Source organism: Spermophilus citellus, assembly GCF_964194105.1.
Source record: "Spermophilus citellus genome assembly, chromosome: 3".
Classification (NCBI taxonomy): Eukaryota; Metazoa; Chordata; class Mammalia; order Rodentia; family Sciuridae; genus Spermophilus; species Spermophilus citellus.
The window spans coordinates 46,742,320-46,758,284 of NC_138184.1; the positions used below are offsets into that span (position 1 = coordinate 46,742,320).

At 40.9% G+C, this 15,965-nt stretch overlaps 1 protein-coding gene across 2 annotated transcripts in view; it reads left to right on the plus strand.

The window, feature by feature from the left end:
- Positions 1–2,268: 2,268 nt before the first annotated feature.
- The window catches only part of ARHGEF3 (Rho guanine nucleotide exchange factor 3), a 276,854-nt gene continuing 263,157 nt past the window's right edge, over positions 2,269–15,965 (plus strand). For both annotated transcript variants that reach the window (XM_081283736.1, XM_081283737.1), the window contains exon 1: positions 2,269–2,357. In XM_081283736.1, coding sequence (XP_081139862.1) covers positions 2,296–2,357 — 62 coding nt within the window. In that variant the 5' untranslated portion in view covers positions 2,269–2,295. The remainder of the gene's footprint in view (positions 2,358–15,965) is intronic.

Below are 15,965 nucleotides of genomic sequence, written 5' to 3' on the forward strand. Positions count from 1 at the left end.
GCAAATTTGGCTTCCAGGTTGAAATGAGGTGGATAGAGATGGGCACAGCTGTAGAAGTAACCTAGGTATGGGCTGCTTGCTTTGTCCCCTCACCCTTTGCCACTGACTATGTTGTAATGGCACCTCCAGGACTCTGCACTCATACCCCACTACCCGTCCATCTCTCTTTCTCCCAGGATCCACATCTTCACTCTCGCCTTATTCCAGGCCCCTCCATAATGTACATGCCTCGGCTGATGAGGTTAGCTGTGATGGAAGCCAGAGCAGTGGCCCCAGACAGGGATCCAGATGCTAAAAATATCTAATGGTGTATTCTTTGCAAGTTAAATAAAGGAATGGCATTGAAAGTAGTGGCAGGGATCTAACACTTACTCTGTCCAGTGCCCCTCAGTTATCTGGTCATATTCACCTGGCATGGAGATTTTATCCAAAAGGTGCTTTCATCTGGGAGAGGGTCAGATGGAGCAGAGATTGAGGAGGACAGGCCAGAGACATGGCCCAGCAGCCCTGTAATTCTCAAAGTTCACAATAACTGGCATCACGGACCAGGGCCATACAAACAGCAGCAGTGTAGGGGACCATGGATGGTCAAAATTACTCCAAAGCTCCCCTGCCCAGGAAGTGCCAGGCTGGAAACCAACACAGGATCCCTCAATATGATCTGCATATCTAGCCCTTCTCGAGTGGAATCTGACAGCTGTTTGGTTGATACTAAATGGAGTCACTGGTTTGTGTTTGGGACCATGTTGTACAAAAGAAATCCAATTTTTGGTGCTAAAACCACAGCAGAATGGCAAGGAGTGCAGTAGCCAAGGCTGAAGAGGGATCCTCAGAGTTATGGTTCACACGCCTTCTGGGGCAAAACATGAGAGGAGAGGAGAGGTGGGTGGAATCCTTCATACCACACTGGAGTATTCTTTTCTCTAGCTCTGCCTCTCTGTCTCTGTCCCTCTGTCTCACTCTTAGTCTTTGTCTCACTCCCACACACATCAGCTTGAGTCCTATATTATGCAGTATTTTAAAATAATTTTGTGAATGAAACAGGGTTTCATGGTATGGAACTTTTTCATTTGTGGCATTTGGTTGGTGTTTACAACTCCAAATAATCATTTTGTGATGAGATTCACACCCGGACTTGTACATTCGTTCCCCTGCCCTACTCCCCATTCTATGCCAGGTGCTCTAATCTTGAGAGTCTCTGTGCTAGAAGATATCACATGCTTATTGGCATCTCCTCACTCATTAAATACAGATTGAATATGTACTATGCACCAGGTGTTCATGAAATTGCATGTTGTTTACTCGGAGCATGACCAAAAATAATTTTGCTTCATCTATCTCTATAGATCTAGCATGTCCTATGCTCCAAATAACCAAACTCCCCTTCAGAAAGGCCCTAGTGAGAATATTTAATAGTATTCCCAACTGGGATGAAGGTTAATGAGCTATAAAAACAGATCCCCAAAAGACAGTGGCTTAAATAACAAAGAAATTGCTCTCTGGGTAGTAATTCCAAGGTGAGACAGGTAGCTGAGCTCTGTGCAATCAGTCACAGACCCAGGTGTCTTCTGTTTTGTTGCTTCAGTATTTCCACTTCCTTGGTATACTGTCGTCACCTGCATGGGCAGAGCTGGGTTCCAGCCAGTGGGAAGGGGACCAAGGCATGCTCATATCTGAAGACTAAGATTGAGAATGGTACCATCTCTTCCTCTCATATTCCACTCACAACTCGGATCTCGGACTACACCTAGCTATGAGGATGCCTGGGAAATATATTCCCTGATAAAACTCAAATTCAGTTTGAGTATCCATCATCTGAAATGCTTGGGACCAGAATGGTTTGAAATTTTACTGATTTTGGAATATGTGGATATTCATGTTTAATTATCTCAAGGATGGGAACTGAGTCTAAATGTGAAATTTATCTGTTTCATATACACCTTTTACACATCCCCCCAAATTAACTTTATTTAGAATTTTTAAATCATTTTGTGAATGAAACAATGTTCTGTGGTATGGAATTTTCTATTTGTGGTATCATGTTGGTGCTCAGAAAGTTTCAGATTTTGGAAAATTTTGGATTTTAGATTTTAGAGTTAGAAATGCTCAACCTGTGTCTCTGGAGAAGGGAGAAAGGATTTTGGTGGATACTGGGGAACCTTTGACACATTCTCTTTGAATATAATGCAGCTATTTCTGTGTTTACAATGTGAATGTACCTATTTGTTGGTTGTACCCATAAATGGTTATTTTGCTTTTCTAAGAAAGAAAACCTGGGCCTGCCACACCGAGTCTATGGACAGTTCCACAGCTATGAACCAGCGCATCTGTAGAGGAATGGAAGAGAACAAGGAAAGGTAAATAGATTTCAAAATTCAAAATGTAAAAATGTTTGCAAGCAGCAATCAATGTAGTACAAAACTTGCTTTAAGCTTGTATAAGTCAATAGAAGTCATGAAGAATTTGAAGCGCATGGGGCTCAGGGAGAGGCTCAGTGGTAGAGTGCTTGCACAGCATGCATAAGGGCTGGGTTCAATCCCTAGTGTCACCACACACACAAATAAACAAGCAAGCAAGCAAATAATTAAGGGATAGTAGAATTTTATGCATCTCCTTTCACATTTCCAATTTTTTACACCATAGGAGAGATGCCATTGTTAAGTATGAGGGAACTTTTCCAAGTCTTAGAAGTAAGAGTTAGTATAAATAGAGTCAGTATAGTATAAGATTAAATATTTCATTCCAGAACTATGGTTTGTCTCCAAGGTTATAAATTTCCTCCCCTTCTTTTTCCTTGGGGAAGTTCCCAAATACTGTAAAACATACTCAGAATGTTGTGTTTATATTGTGTGTGACAAAATTGTGAGTGGCCAGTTCTCCAAAAGGAAGCAGTGGCAGACCCTGAGTCCTTTCTTTTCTTTTCTTTTCTTTTTTTTTTTTGATGCTCAGGATTGAACCCAGGGCCTTGTGCAAGTGAGGCAAACACTCTATGAAGTACTCTATCCTCAGCCCCAGACCCTGAGTCCTTTCTTGACAGCTATATCTCTTTTTTCCCCTTCTGCCTTCTCTTTTTCTCCCTTAAAAATAAAAATTTATTAAATTAATAATTTTATAATTTGTATTAAATTTATAAATTTTTAAAATAAAAATAGATTTAATTTAATTTTGAATACAAGAAATGCATGGATATGTATTCCTTGTTAAAAGTGAAAATGAAGGACTGAGGTTGTGGCTCAGTGGTAGAGCACTCGTCTAGCACGTGTGAGGCACCGGATTCGATCCTCAGCACCACATAAAAAAATAAAATAAAAATATTGTGTCCATTTACAACTAAAAAAGAAATCTTTTTCAAAAAATTAAATGGGGCTGGGGTTGTGGCACAGTGGTAGAGCACTCACCTTGCATGTGTGAGAACCTGGGTTTGATCCTCAGCACCATATTAAAAAAAAAAAAAAGTAAACAAATAAAGATATTGTGCCCATGTATAACTAAAAAAATAAAAATTAAAAAAAAATTAAATGATATCCCCATTTTGACCCCTGTCTTCATTCCCAGCCCCCCACTGCTGTACTTCCTTATACATAATACACGTATGCAAAGTATGTAGTGTGTACATATATTTCCTTTTAGAATCTTCTCTGTGTCTAGAAACATTAAAAATTATTCTTTAAAATTAAAAATGGAAAAAATATTCTTTGATTTCTTCTTTTTTTTTCTTTGTTCTTTAAACATATGGTATCATACTATGTTTGTTGGACTATTTTGTAATCATTTTATAAATTCAAGAATGTGTCTTAAAATGTTTTCAAGACAGTATATGTGAATCTCCCTTGTTTTTTAACTGCAGCAAAGTGTGTGGTGCATCCATAGTATGAGACTCTCCATTTGTTGAGCCATCTCCCTGATGATTCTGATTTGATTTGTTCTGGTTTTGCCCTTGTAATAATGCTGTGATATGCTTTCTGGTATATTCCCCTGGCACATGGGCACATAATCCTCTAAGGAGCAGAGTTGCTGGGCTATACTGCATATGCATTTAAGATCCTAATAAGTTTGACCAAATCATTCTCTAAAGAGTGCTGCTTGTCAGCTGGGTACAGATTTTTCTATGCCCACCTCTTGCTATACCTCAGGTCTGCCTTTTAATTTTGCCAGTCTGTTGGGTGGACAGTGGTATCTCTTTAAGGTTATAATTTCTTCTTCTTTTTCCCTGGGGAAGTTCATCTTCTCAGGACTCTGTTGCCTGCTTCCATCTCCTGATAGTGCCCTTAACTCTCTGCCTTAATAGGGACCTAGCTACCTCTCCTGAGATCAAGAGCCCCAATGTACCTGGGCAGTCATGGCCCTTCCTAGAGCAGTTGCTGTATCATTTTCTCTTCTGAAAAGTATCCAGGCATGCTACTCCAGAGTGTCCATCACATGAGCATCTGCTTTTCTCTTTTTTTAGTATTGTTTTTATTTTTATTTGCTCTAATTAGTTACACACGACAGTAGAAAGCATTTTGACATATTGTACACAAATGCAGGGCTCTTCTCTTAACCCCCTTCGGGGTTGTGAAGGGCCCTTGTTGGATTTCCTGACTTCAGGTGATTTTATCCACTACCACGACTGTCACTGGCAAAAAGTTGAGTATTTACAGTGTCGACCTGTGTGTGGGTCACTTGCTCTGGTTATCTCATTAATTCTCACATTGGCCCTGGAAGGTAAGGAATGATGGTGTTATCCTGTTTTGTGACCTTTTGGTGATACACAGGAATTTGTTTAAAACCAACCCAGCAGGAAACAAAACAAAACAAAACAAACAAACAAACAAAAACCATTCAGTCTCTTACTGGGTGACAATTAGAGTCACACTTGCTGAGTGGTAAGCTCTCCTGTGGACATAGCTTTGGAGTTGGCATGACCGTGTTTGAAGTTGCCCTGGACACACTCAGCTGTTATTCTATATCTGCAGTATTCCCAGAGGAGCAAGAGTGAGTAGGAGTTGAAAGTAGTGACTTTGTCCCCATCCAGCACAAGGACATGGGCTCTTGCATACCATTAGCACCTCTACTCTTAAGCACCTCTGCTCTTAAGCACAGCTAGGATTGGCAGTCTCACTTATGCTTAACCAGATGTTTCTCTGGAAGGGATTTTCCAGGTTGAACACACTTGTCTTGGGAGTGAATGTACTTTATCAGGACAGACGTGCCCACAGAGCTATGGAGGGAGAGCAAGTGCTTTACTTGCCGTTGAAAGACCTAATTAATCACCCTATCCTAAAGTGTTTAGCTTTTTATCTCATTCTAAGATCAAGAAATTGCAGGCAGAGCTGGGGATGTGGCTCAGTGATAGAGCCCTTGCCTAGAGCATATTCGAGGTCTTGGATTCCATCCCTAGCATTGCAAAAGGAAAGAAAAGAGTGAGAGAAGGAAGGAGGGAATTGTAGGCAGAGTGCAATTGCAAATGCTTTCCTGTTACCCATCTCAGGTTCTTGGATCCAGAGTTGTAGTGATGAACACTGAACCCATAGAGAATTTAAGCCCAGGCAAGGCTTTATTAGGGGGGTTTGCTTGAGGCAGAAGGGAGGCAGCACATGGGGAACAGGATTCCCAGGCCGGCTCCAGCAAAGAACAAAAGCATACAGCTTTTAGGGCAGCTGCAGGGTAGTAGGAAGAGGGCTTGAGACATAATTACATGTAGGGGTGGGACTTCCCTCATGCCTTGCTACTCTTTTTCATCATATGTCTTCATGCATCACATGTCTCATTACATCTCAAGTCTCCACCTTAGTATGTGCCTTTTACTATACTAATAGGGGAACTGCTGGTTACTTTAGTGACTGTTTTATATATTTGTATTATCTGGGTGTTATGGTTTGGATATGAGGTGTCTGCAAGATCATGTGTGGGACAATGCAAGAAAGTTCAGAGAAGAAATGATTAGGTTGTGAGGGTCTTAAACTAATGAGTGAATTGATTCCTGATGGGATTAACTGGGTGATGACTGAAGGCAAAGAGTGTGCCTGGAGGAGACGGGAATTGGGTGTGGCTTTGGGGTATGTATTTGTATCCAGCAAGTGGAGATCTCTCTTTCTGCTTACTGATCACCATGTAAGCTGCTTCACTCTGCTACACTCTGCTACCACAATGTTCTGCCTCAGTTTGAGCCCCAAGGAATGGAGACTGCTGTCTATGGATTGAGACCTCTGAAACTGTGAGCCCTCAATTTTCCTCCTAAAATTGTTCTGGTCAGATCTTTTAGTCACAGCAGCAAAAAAGCTGACTAAAACACTGGGAAAATCTGATCTTATTTTCAGAACAGTGTAGATCCAGCTTTGTCTGACTTTAGCTGGCATTTCTGCTGACCACATAGTCTCAGAAGGCTGAGTTGACTTTCCCAGCCTCCCATCTCCCAGGTGTCTTACTTCATTCCCATAGCCTTGAAGACTGGCTCGCTTTTTTTTTTTTTTTCCTCTGTACTGGGGATTAAACCCAGGAGTGCTCTGCTACTGAGCCACATTCCCAGTCATTTTTATTATTTTATTTTCAGACAGGGTCTCCTTTATTTGCTGAGGCTGGTCTCAAACTTTTGATTCTCCTGCCTCAGCCTACCTGGGATTTCAGGTGTGTGGGGCCACTGTGCTAGACGAACTGGTGCACTTTTAACTCCTAATTTTCTAGTGTAGCTGTTAACCCCATAAGACTGAGAGCTAGTTAGGATGTCTTATTTCCCCTAAGAAGTGTTCATCCCTCAGTCCTAATGGGTCCTTTTTTTATGGGGATCCCTGATTGTGCTTTCTCAGCCTACCTCTTACATATTTCAGAGACATAAAATTTGGGACTGGAAGAGATCCTCGAGTCACTGTAGAATCATTGCATGTAACTCTTCATTACAATTTTAAGCAGACAGGTGGAGTATGAGGAAGTAATTGCCAAGTTTAAGCTGTAGGAACAAGCATTGGTCCCAGGTCTCTGGGGTCTGGCTCTGGCTCTTTGCACAACATCAAAGCTACCTCTCATAGGATTGTCATGATCCCTCTTGGTTCATGGCTAGAGCTTGTTAGCTAGTAGTACTTGGGAGGAAACCAGCCCATCGATTGATTAATTGATAATTCATTCAGTGGGCATTTACTGAATACTGCTATGTCAAAAAGATGGGTAATATATGTGTTCTCAGGGAGTTCAGAATCTGATTCGGGAGGCAGTTATGCACTTTCTGAGCAGTGATTAAGTGGAAAATCTCAAATCTCCAGAGGTCAATGAGGATGGTAACAGTATGTATCTACCGCACTCAGTTATTGAGAAATGTTCTGAGTCAATCACAGTAAAGTACCTGGCGTATAGTCAGCACCCAATAAAGGAAGCAGTATTCTTTTTTGTTGTTGTTGTTTATTTTTAATTCTGTGTAGAGTGAAGAACTGGAAAGATTTTTCCATTAGGAAATTGATGGACATACATTTTCTGAAATAGTATCAATGTAACAGAATCTCTTGTCCTACCTGCATTTGTCTTTTTAGGGTCTCTCTTAGGTACTGGAACTGCATAGGGCCAGGTCTCTCTTTTGTTCACTGTTATTTACCAAGAGCTTGGCACATAGTAGTTGCTCATTACTTTTTCTTGACTGATGAGTGTAGAGAGTGGAGTAATGAGAGACCCTGGATCCTTGAGGTGAAGACAAAGCCAACCAGCTGGTAGGGCCACAGATCAACCTGGGACCAACCCCCGCTTTCCCAAGGACAGGACCTCCCTGAAAACCCTGTCACACACTGCATCTCCCTCTGTGGGATGCAGTTTCACTCCTGAGATTTATGGACATTTTGCCTTTTGTCTTTTAACCAAGCTATTTTATTGTTGAGAGACCTGTTCTCACAGCATTTACTGACTGAGCAATCATTTCTTCTTATTTCACTTTAGGGTGGGTAACTCACTCTTTAGAGGCCCAAGAACATAGGATTTCTATAAGATAAAGCTCTGGGGAGGGAAGTTTCTTGCTGCTCATGGTGTAGTCATGGAGTTAGGCAGCAGAATTTCTGAAAGTCCAGGCCCTTCCTGTTCATATACCTGTGGTAAAATGGACTCTGACCATGCTAGAAAAACAGTAAGGATTAAGTCCATTTATTCATTCATTCATTCATCAGTTAATACCCCATTACCCTGCAGGCCTCAACATGTAGGAAAATACTCCAGGAAGGGATCAAGCATTCCCTGCAGGGCCTTTCACCCATAGACTATATGCATGTGTGTATCTTTCTCTAAAATAAAAATCCTCCCTGGTTCATGTATTCCTCAGCATCCCTGGAAGATTAGTTCCCAGACCCTGTGGATATCTGAGGATTCTCAAGTCCTTTATATAAAATGGAGCTTTATTGCATATAATTTATGCATATCCTTCAGTATACCCTGGGTCATCTCTAGATTATTCATAATACCTGATATTATGGAAATTGTTCAAGGACCAATGACAAGAAGAAGTCTGTGCATGTTCAGTATAGATGTAATTTGGGGGGAAGTATTTTTTTTTAAATATTTTTTAGTTGTAGATGGACACAGTACCTTTTTTTTTTTCAATGTGGTGATGAGGATCAAACCCAGTGCTTCACGCATGCTAGGCAAGCACTCTACCACTGAGCAATAATCCCAGTCCCCAATGGGGAAGTAGTTTTGATCCACATTATGAAACCCACTGATGTGGAGGGCCCACTGTATGTTTTGAGCATCTCCTCTTTGCTGGCTCTGCCAGACTTTCCTTTCTTGGAAGGAAGAGCTTTATGTGTTACAGTGATGCCTGACATCTAGCCCAGGCCAGCACATAGTAGATTTTGGACCCTGAGCAGCTATGGTGGGTTGACTTGGTGCAGAAACAGTAGTGCGAAGATGGCCCCACAAAGTTTTGATCTAGGATTGGGACTGGCCTCAGCAATCACATCTTGGCAGTTTCCATGCTCCATAGCCTATCCCTGTGGACTTATTGGTTTCACTGGTTGCTGTTAGTTGCTCTCTTCTCCTTGATCCACTTATCAGCTTTCATCTTGTTGTTAGACCAGGGCTGTTTTGGTCACTGATTTTTATTAGTTCTTCGTTCACTGCCCAAAGGGCTGTGTGGGACCTGCTCCACTTCCTCCACCCTCCAGAGATTCAGCAACTGACCTTGAGAAACTAGATACTGAACAGAAGGGAAGGCAGCAGCTTATTGAAGTGAAGGGCTGCACTGTAATCCTGCAGCCAAGGAGTGGAGGATCAAGACCGACACCTGGGTTTCTTTATCCAGTCATCCATTGGTGGACACATAGCTTGTTTACATAGTTTGGCTCTTGTGAACTGAGCCACTATAAACATGGGTAGGCATGTATCACTATAGTATGATGACTTGAATTCTTTTGGTTAAATACTCAGGAGCGGTATAGCTGGATCACACAGTGATTCCATTCCCAGTCTTTTGAGAAATCTCCATACTGATTGCTGTGTGGTTGTACTAATTTACAATCTCCCCACAGTGTAAAAGTGCTCCTTTTCCTCCACATACTCTTCAACATTTATTATTGTTCATCATGGTGGCTGCTCTTCTGACGGATGTGAGATGAAATCTTAGTGTAGTTTTGATTTGCATTTCCCTAATTACCAATAATGTTGAACATTTTTTCTCATATGTTTGTTGGCTATTTGCATTTACTTTGAGAAATGTCTGTTTAATTAATTTGCCCATTTATTAATAGGGTTATTTGATTTGGAGGGGATTTTTTGAATTCTTTATATATTTGAGATATTAATCATCTGTCAAAAGAGTAGCTAGCTATCAAATACTTTCTCCCTTTCTGTAGATTCTCTCTTCATACTCTTTATTGTTTTCTTTGTTGTGCAGAAGCTTTTTAATTTGATGCCATCCTATTTATTAACTCTTGGCATTATTTCCTGAGCTTTATTGAGAAAGTCGTTGCCTGTGCCTGTATGCTGGAGGGTTGACCCTATGTTTTCTTCTAGGAGTTGCATCATTTTTGGTCTAATTCTTAGGTCTTTGATCCATTTTGAGTTGATTTTTGTGCAGTATGAGAGATAAGGGTCTAGTTTCATTTTTCTACATATGAATAACCAGTTTTCCCAGCACCATTTGTTAAAAAGGGCTATCTTTTCTCCCAGTGTATGTTTTGGCAACTTTGTTATGGTTCAGACGTGTGGGTTTGTCTCTGTGTCTTCTCTTCTGTACCACTGGTCTGTGTGTCTGTTTTTATGCCAGGACTATCATGTGCTTTATTTTTAAAGGGTTCTATAAATTTCATTCATTTAGTAAATATTTTTTGAGTGCCTGTGGTGGGCCAGCGTATATTTGGTGAATGTCTAAAGACACATAAACTGGAGACAGTTCCAGTGGGCACAGCACAACACTCTGAGATGGCTCAAGAAATGCCAGTTGTATAATGCAACAGGCAGGAAAAGCTGGCTTTAAGAGATTTTTGTCTCTGGCCCACTCTCATCTGGCAAAAAGGAAGTTCACAAGCCCAGGCTCAGGCCCAGGTGCTGCAGATAGCACTCGTGAAACAGCATCTGTCCTCATGCCTCTCCTGGCTGGCTGGAGGCCATGTGTGCATGTCATGTAAATTTCCCTCCCAGGGAATCTGATAGAAAATTCCAGCTAGGCAAGAGCGTAATACGTTCTCTGGAGGTATTAGCTTTTCCTACGCTAGCCAAGCACTGGACTCAGAGAGCTGGGCAGAGGTGGCATGGGGTAGCTCAACCCACTTGCCGATATGCCCTGGACCTGACGAGGTACAATTTATTAAGGCATGTTTACTAAGTGCTGACGAGGTACAATTTATTAAGGCATGTTTATTAAGTGCTGTTTTTTTTCCTAGGGCATTCTGCTAAGGGTAGATGAGGAGAGTCTTCCCACCCCACAAGATAGACCTACTGTTTTTAGTCTTAGTGGGTTTTTTGGGGGTACCATTTTAGTTTTTAATGTTGTTATAATCATGGTAATTTTATTATACTTAATTCTCACTGGTGTTGATCCAGTTTTTGTTATGTTATTTTCACGTGGATGATGAAGAGGATGATTTCGTGGTACTGGTGATTAAACCCAGGAGGGGTGGTCTGCCACTGAGCTCCATCCATAACCCATTTTATTTTATTTTTCCTTCCACGTTTTTTTTTATTGGTGCATCTTAGTTATACATGATAAAGGAGTTTGTTGTCATTTTGTTTTTTATTTTGAGAGATCTTGCTAAATTGCCAAGGCTGGCCTCAACTTACAGTCTTTCTGCCTCAGTCTGCAGAGTTGCTTGTAATGCAGGTGTGCGCCACTGCACTTGGCCATGTGTATTTTTAAAGGACTGTGTAACTTCTCATTCAAGACATATTTATGTAGTGGCTAGTGTGCAAGGCCAAACTGAAGATGAGTGAGCCTGTGGCATGTAGGCTTTGATGGGTGGAAAGTCAGCTGCTAACCTAGTAGTTACTTGGGTAGAACATTCTGGCAGGTTATGGAGATGGAGTTATGGATATGTTTAAAATTTTTCTTTGGGCCTCACCAGCCCTGTGGGTAAGTTTTAATAATCTGCCCCCTATTTCCCAAAACACACAAAGTGGGGTCAGAGGATTTCATCTCTCCAGTGAAATCTGGGGAATGGAGGAGCATTTTAGGCAGAGGATGGGCATTCCCAGGATGTTGTAGAACGTTAAAAAAAAAAAAAAAAGTACCCAGTACTGTAAAAGAACGTTGTGCTTATGAATAGTAGATATGTTTTTGAGTTCTGAAATGAGTCAAACTGAAATCAGTTGTTAGAGACCTAATAGTCCCTTAACTTTGTATTCTTTACCTTTTTATCATAAGGCATCATCAAAGAAGCTTTTGCCTATGGGTTGTTTTTTTTGGGAGGGGGCGCTCAATTATGTATTTGGATGATCTGCAAATCTGCAAAAAAGTTGAAAGAAGAATCCTGCAAATCTTTATAGTTCCTTCACCCAGGTTTTATTAGAACATTTTGTCTCATCTATGTTTTCTCCCTGCCTTTTCAGCTGTGTGAGAAGGAGTGTGTGAGTGTATGTGTGTGTGTACACATATACACTTCCCCTCGCCCCCAAAAATCCAAAATCAAGTTGCCAACATCCTGACACTTTGTCCCTAAATAATTTGTCCTATATCTACTAAAAATAAGGACATTTCCCCACATAATGACTTATTGTTATTCACCTCTGGAAATTGCTATAATTTTATAATACCATTTAATATCAGTCTATATTTAAATGTCCTCAGTTGTTCCAAAATACCTTTTATAGGTCTTTCCCTGTCTGCCACCCTCCTCTGGGCCCAGTGCTGGCTGAGGCATTTGGATATGGCATCTCTTCAGTCTGCCATCCAGAGCAGTGCCTTCCCTCATTTGGGCCCTTCATGTGAGACCCACGTTCTGCCTTCATCTTTGTGTGTCCTGGTGACACCTTTACCTTGGTCCTCCAGTCCTCCCTTTCCATAAACTTCAAGAGAGGCCTAGAGGCTGTATCTCCAGTGACAGGGCCTCGTTGGTGACTTCAGGTCCTTCAAGGTCAGGATAACCCAGACTGGTGATGCTGAGAGCCACTGGATGGGTGAAGGCACCAGTTGGTATTTAGATCTGATAAAGTATTGACCAGTTGTCAATCATTATAACAGTGATTGGGAAAGAAAAGCATTTGTAATTTTAAAAAATGGTGTCTCACAGTAGACACAGGACAGATATATGTCTCTATATATCTATGTCTACCTATTTATATATATATTTAACTGCCAAAAAAGTCGTATCTGGGCACTGCTCTGTTTTTTTTTTTAACTTTCAAGTAAGATTGAATATATTTAATATCAGCCCTATAGGTGACAAAGGGAGACATGTCAGAGAACAACCTCCTTTTTTTTAATTAAAAAAAACAACAACAACATCTTTCCTTCTTCTTCTTCTTCTTCTTCTTCTTTTTTTTAATGGTGATGCTGGGGATTGACCCCAGGGGCTATCACTTGCTAAACAGGTTTTCTACCATTGAGCTATATTCCAACCCTGTTCCCTCCTTGATAGACCCAGGTCCAGTTGGGGTAGAATGTTCTTGATGGGGGAGGTGCCAGTGCTCTGTTTATGATGTTTAGGCAGGAAATAAGATCTCAAGGTTAGACTGTCATGGGAGAAGAGGAGCCTTGGAGAGTGATTTGTGTGTGTGCGAGTATGAACTGGTACAACGTATGTGTGTGTGTGTTGTGAATATGAATGGTGAGGTAAGGTGCCAAAAGCAGCATCAGATGTGACACAAATAAATGAACCCTCTGCCAATTTGGAGAAGGCACAGTTTAAATTAAAGCCAAGGAAATCTATTTTGAGCATCTGCACTTTGCCAGACATTGTGCTGGAAATGTGAATGTCACAAGCCAACTCTTGTGAACCTTACAGTCCAGGAGGGCACAGAACTAAATGAGCTATCTCCAGGTGGAATACATGACAAGAAAGCATGAGGAGCTGTGAGGACTTTGAGGTGGACCTAGGGTTTTCCCTAGGAAGGTAATAGAAAATGGAGGAGAATGAGAGGGCTAGCCAGGTTAAGAGCAAGCCATGTGGAAAGATTAACATGTATAAAGGCCTGAGGCTAGAGAGAGATGGAAGAAGAGACAGCAGCTCAGTGTGGCTGGATCATAAAGTATAATGAAAGACTGAGTGGCCCTTGGGAGGGAGGGTTGGATCCCATGACTCTTGGTAAAATAGTGCTTAGACTCCATCCTATGGGTCCCAGGAGGACCCTAAAGCATTTTAAAGAGAGGAGTGGTGTTATTAAATCTGCATTTTGAGAAAAGGCCTCAGGCTAGATTGGGAATAAGATTTGGAGGGAGGCCAAACTCAGGACTGAGAGGAGTCAGTGGTATTATAGCCAACCAGGGAAGAGATGATGGGGATAATAAATACCTGTTGAGAATGAGTAGGTAGATAGCTTGGATATCAATCAAGAGAGGTAGAAATAAATGAAAAATATTTAGGTGATAGGATTGAGATTGTATCTGGAGGCTGAAGGAATGTGTCTACCCACCCACCTGTCCATCCATCTGTTCAACATTTATTGAATCCCTTTTGTATATTGAGGTCTGTATTTGGGGTAAGGGATACAGCAGTGTGTGAAATAGACACAGTGGTCCCTACCCAATGGAGCTTACCTTCTGGTGGGAGAGACAAACTGGACAGACAAGTCTATATAGTGACATTAGCTGGTGATATGTGCCATGAAGGAAAATAAAGTAGGGTGAAAGGCTAAAGAATAAGAGAGTAGAATGTTAGGCAGGGAGACAGGCAGGCTTTATTTTTGGAGAATGACATTTGAACACAGACCCAAATGTTGAGAGAGCAAGCCCTGTGGCCTTGATGAGGAAACTCACAGCAGGGAGAAAGTATAGCATATATGAAGTCCCAAGGGCAAGAAGGGGCTTGGCCTGTGTGTGAAGCAGCAGGCAGACCAATTTAGATATGTGATGATGGGGCTATTTCATGTGTAGATCAATCCAGTTAGCTCTGTTACTGAGGGTCATGCTTGGAAAAATGGGTCTCCTCTTCCTGTGTTGGCAAAAAGAAGAACCTTTGGGGGCTTCCTCAGATGTCTGGGGAGTGGGCAGTCTCAGGAGACCTGGTTGATGGCATCTATGTTTAGGTGTGGTGTATATTTCAAGTTTTCCACCAAAATTTACATCAGAGATGAGAAAAATGTAGCAGAGCTCATTTTTATTTTTTGTTTATTAGTTCATTTAATTTATTACTTTTTTGAGGCAGGGTCTGGCTGTGTTGTCCAGGCTGGCCCTGAACTCTGTGTTCAAGCAACCCTCCTACCTGGGCCTCCTTTGTGGCTGGCCCCTGAGGAGGAACACAGTTTTAGAATGGTAAGCATCTGGCTTACCATCAAATATTCATGTTTATTTTGTTGTTTATAGGAAAACTATTGATCAATAACTTCTTTTATTAATTTTGATAAATATTATCAATTATTCTGTTTGTTCTAATAGTCTTTCAGATCTTATTTTAATATTATTATTTTTTGTGGAAAAAGATTTTTTTCCCAGGGTTATAATCATATCATCTGCAAGCTAATGACATTTTGCTGCTGCTTCTTTTCCAATTGGTAAGACCTGTTTTTCTTTTTCTTATCTAATTGGATTGGCAGTTGCTTCCTGAATCATGTTAACGATAGTGGAATCCCAGCTCATTTCTACCTCCAGCTGACTTTTGGCGGGAGCTGCATCTCTCTTAAGGAAGTTTCCTTTTGTTTCTATCTTGTTAATTTTTTTTTTAAGTCAGGAATGAATGTTGGAGTTTAATAAGATTTGCATCTAAGGAGACCTCTGTTTTTGTTATCCTTTCTTCTTTTTAATCCAGTTAGTTCATTTGTATTATATATCATCAGATTTCCTAATATTGATCCATTCTTTCATTCCTGGCATGAGCCAAATTTGTTGGGACCTGTTTTTTTTTAATAAAAAAGTATTTTAAGTTACTTTTTTATTTATTTACTTATTTTCTCGGTACTGGAGACTGAACTTGTGGATGTTCTATCACTGAGCTATACATCCCCAGCCTTTTTTTTTTTTTTTTTTTTTTTTTTTTAGGGTTTATTTTGAGACAAGTTCTCGATAAGTTGCTGAGGCTGACTTCAGACTTGAGATCCTCCTGGCACAGCCTCCCAGGTTGCTGGGATTATAGACCTGGTGGCTTAAGCTATTTTTTATCATTTAAATTAATGCTCCATGAAGGCACAGTTCATGTATCCGGTGGTTTAGAGCAATGTCAGTAGGACAGCATTATTGCAGTTCTGGAAGTTGAAGCTAGAGGGATGAATAAATCATTCATTAGGCCAGCAAGCATTTATTGAATGCTTAGTGTGTGCAAAATATTGCTGGATGGATGGCCTCCACTGCCCGTGTGATTTTGTGATTCTCTGCAGTGGTTCCATGAGTTAGGTTTTATGATCACGATTGTTACAAAGGAGAGAACACAATT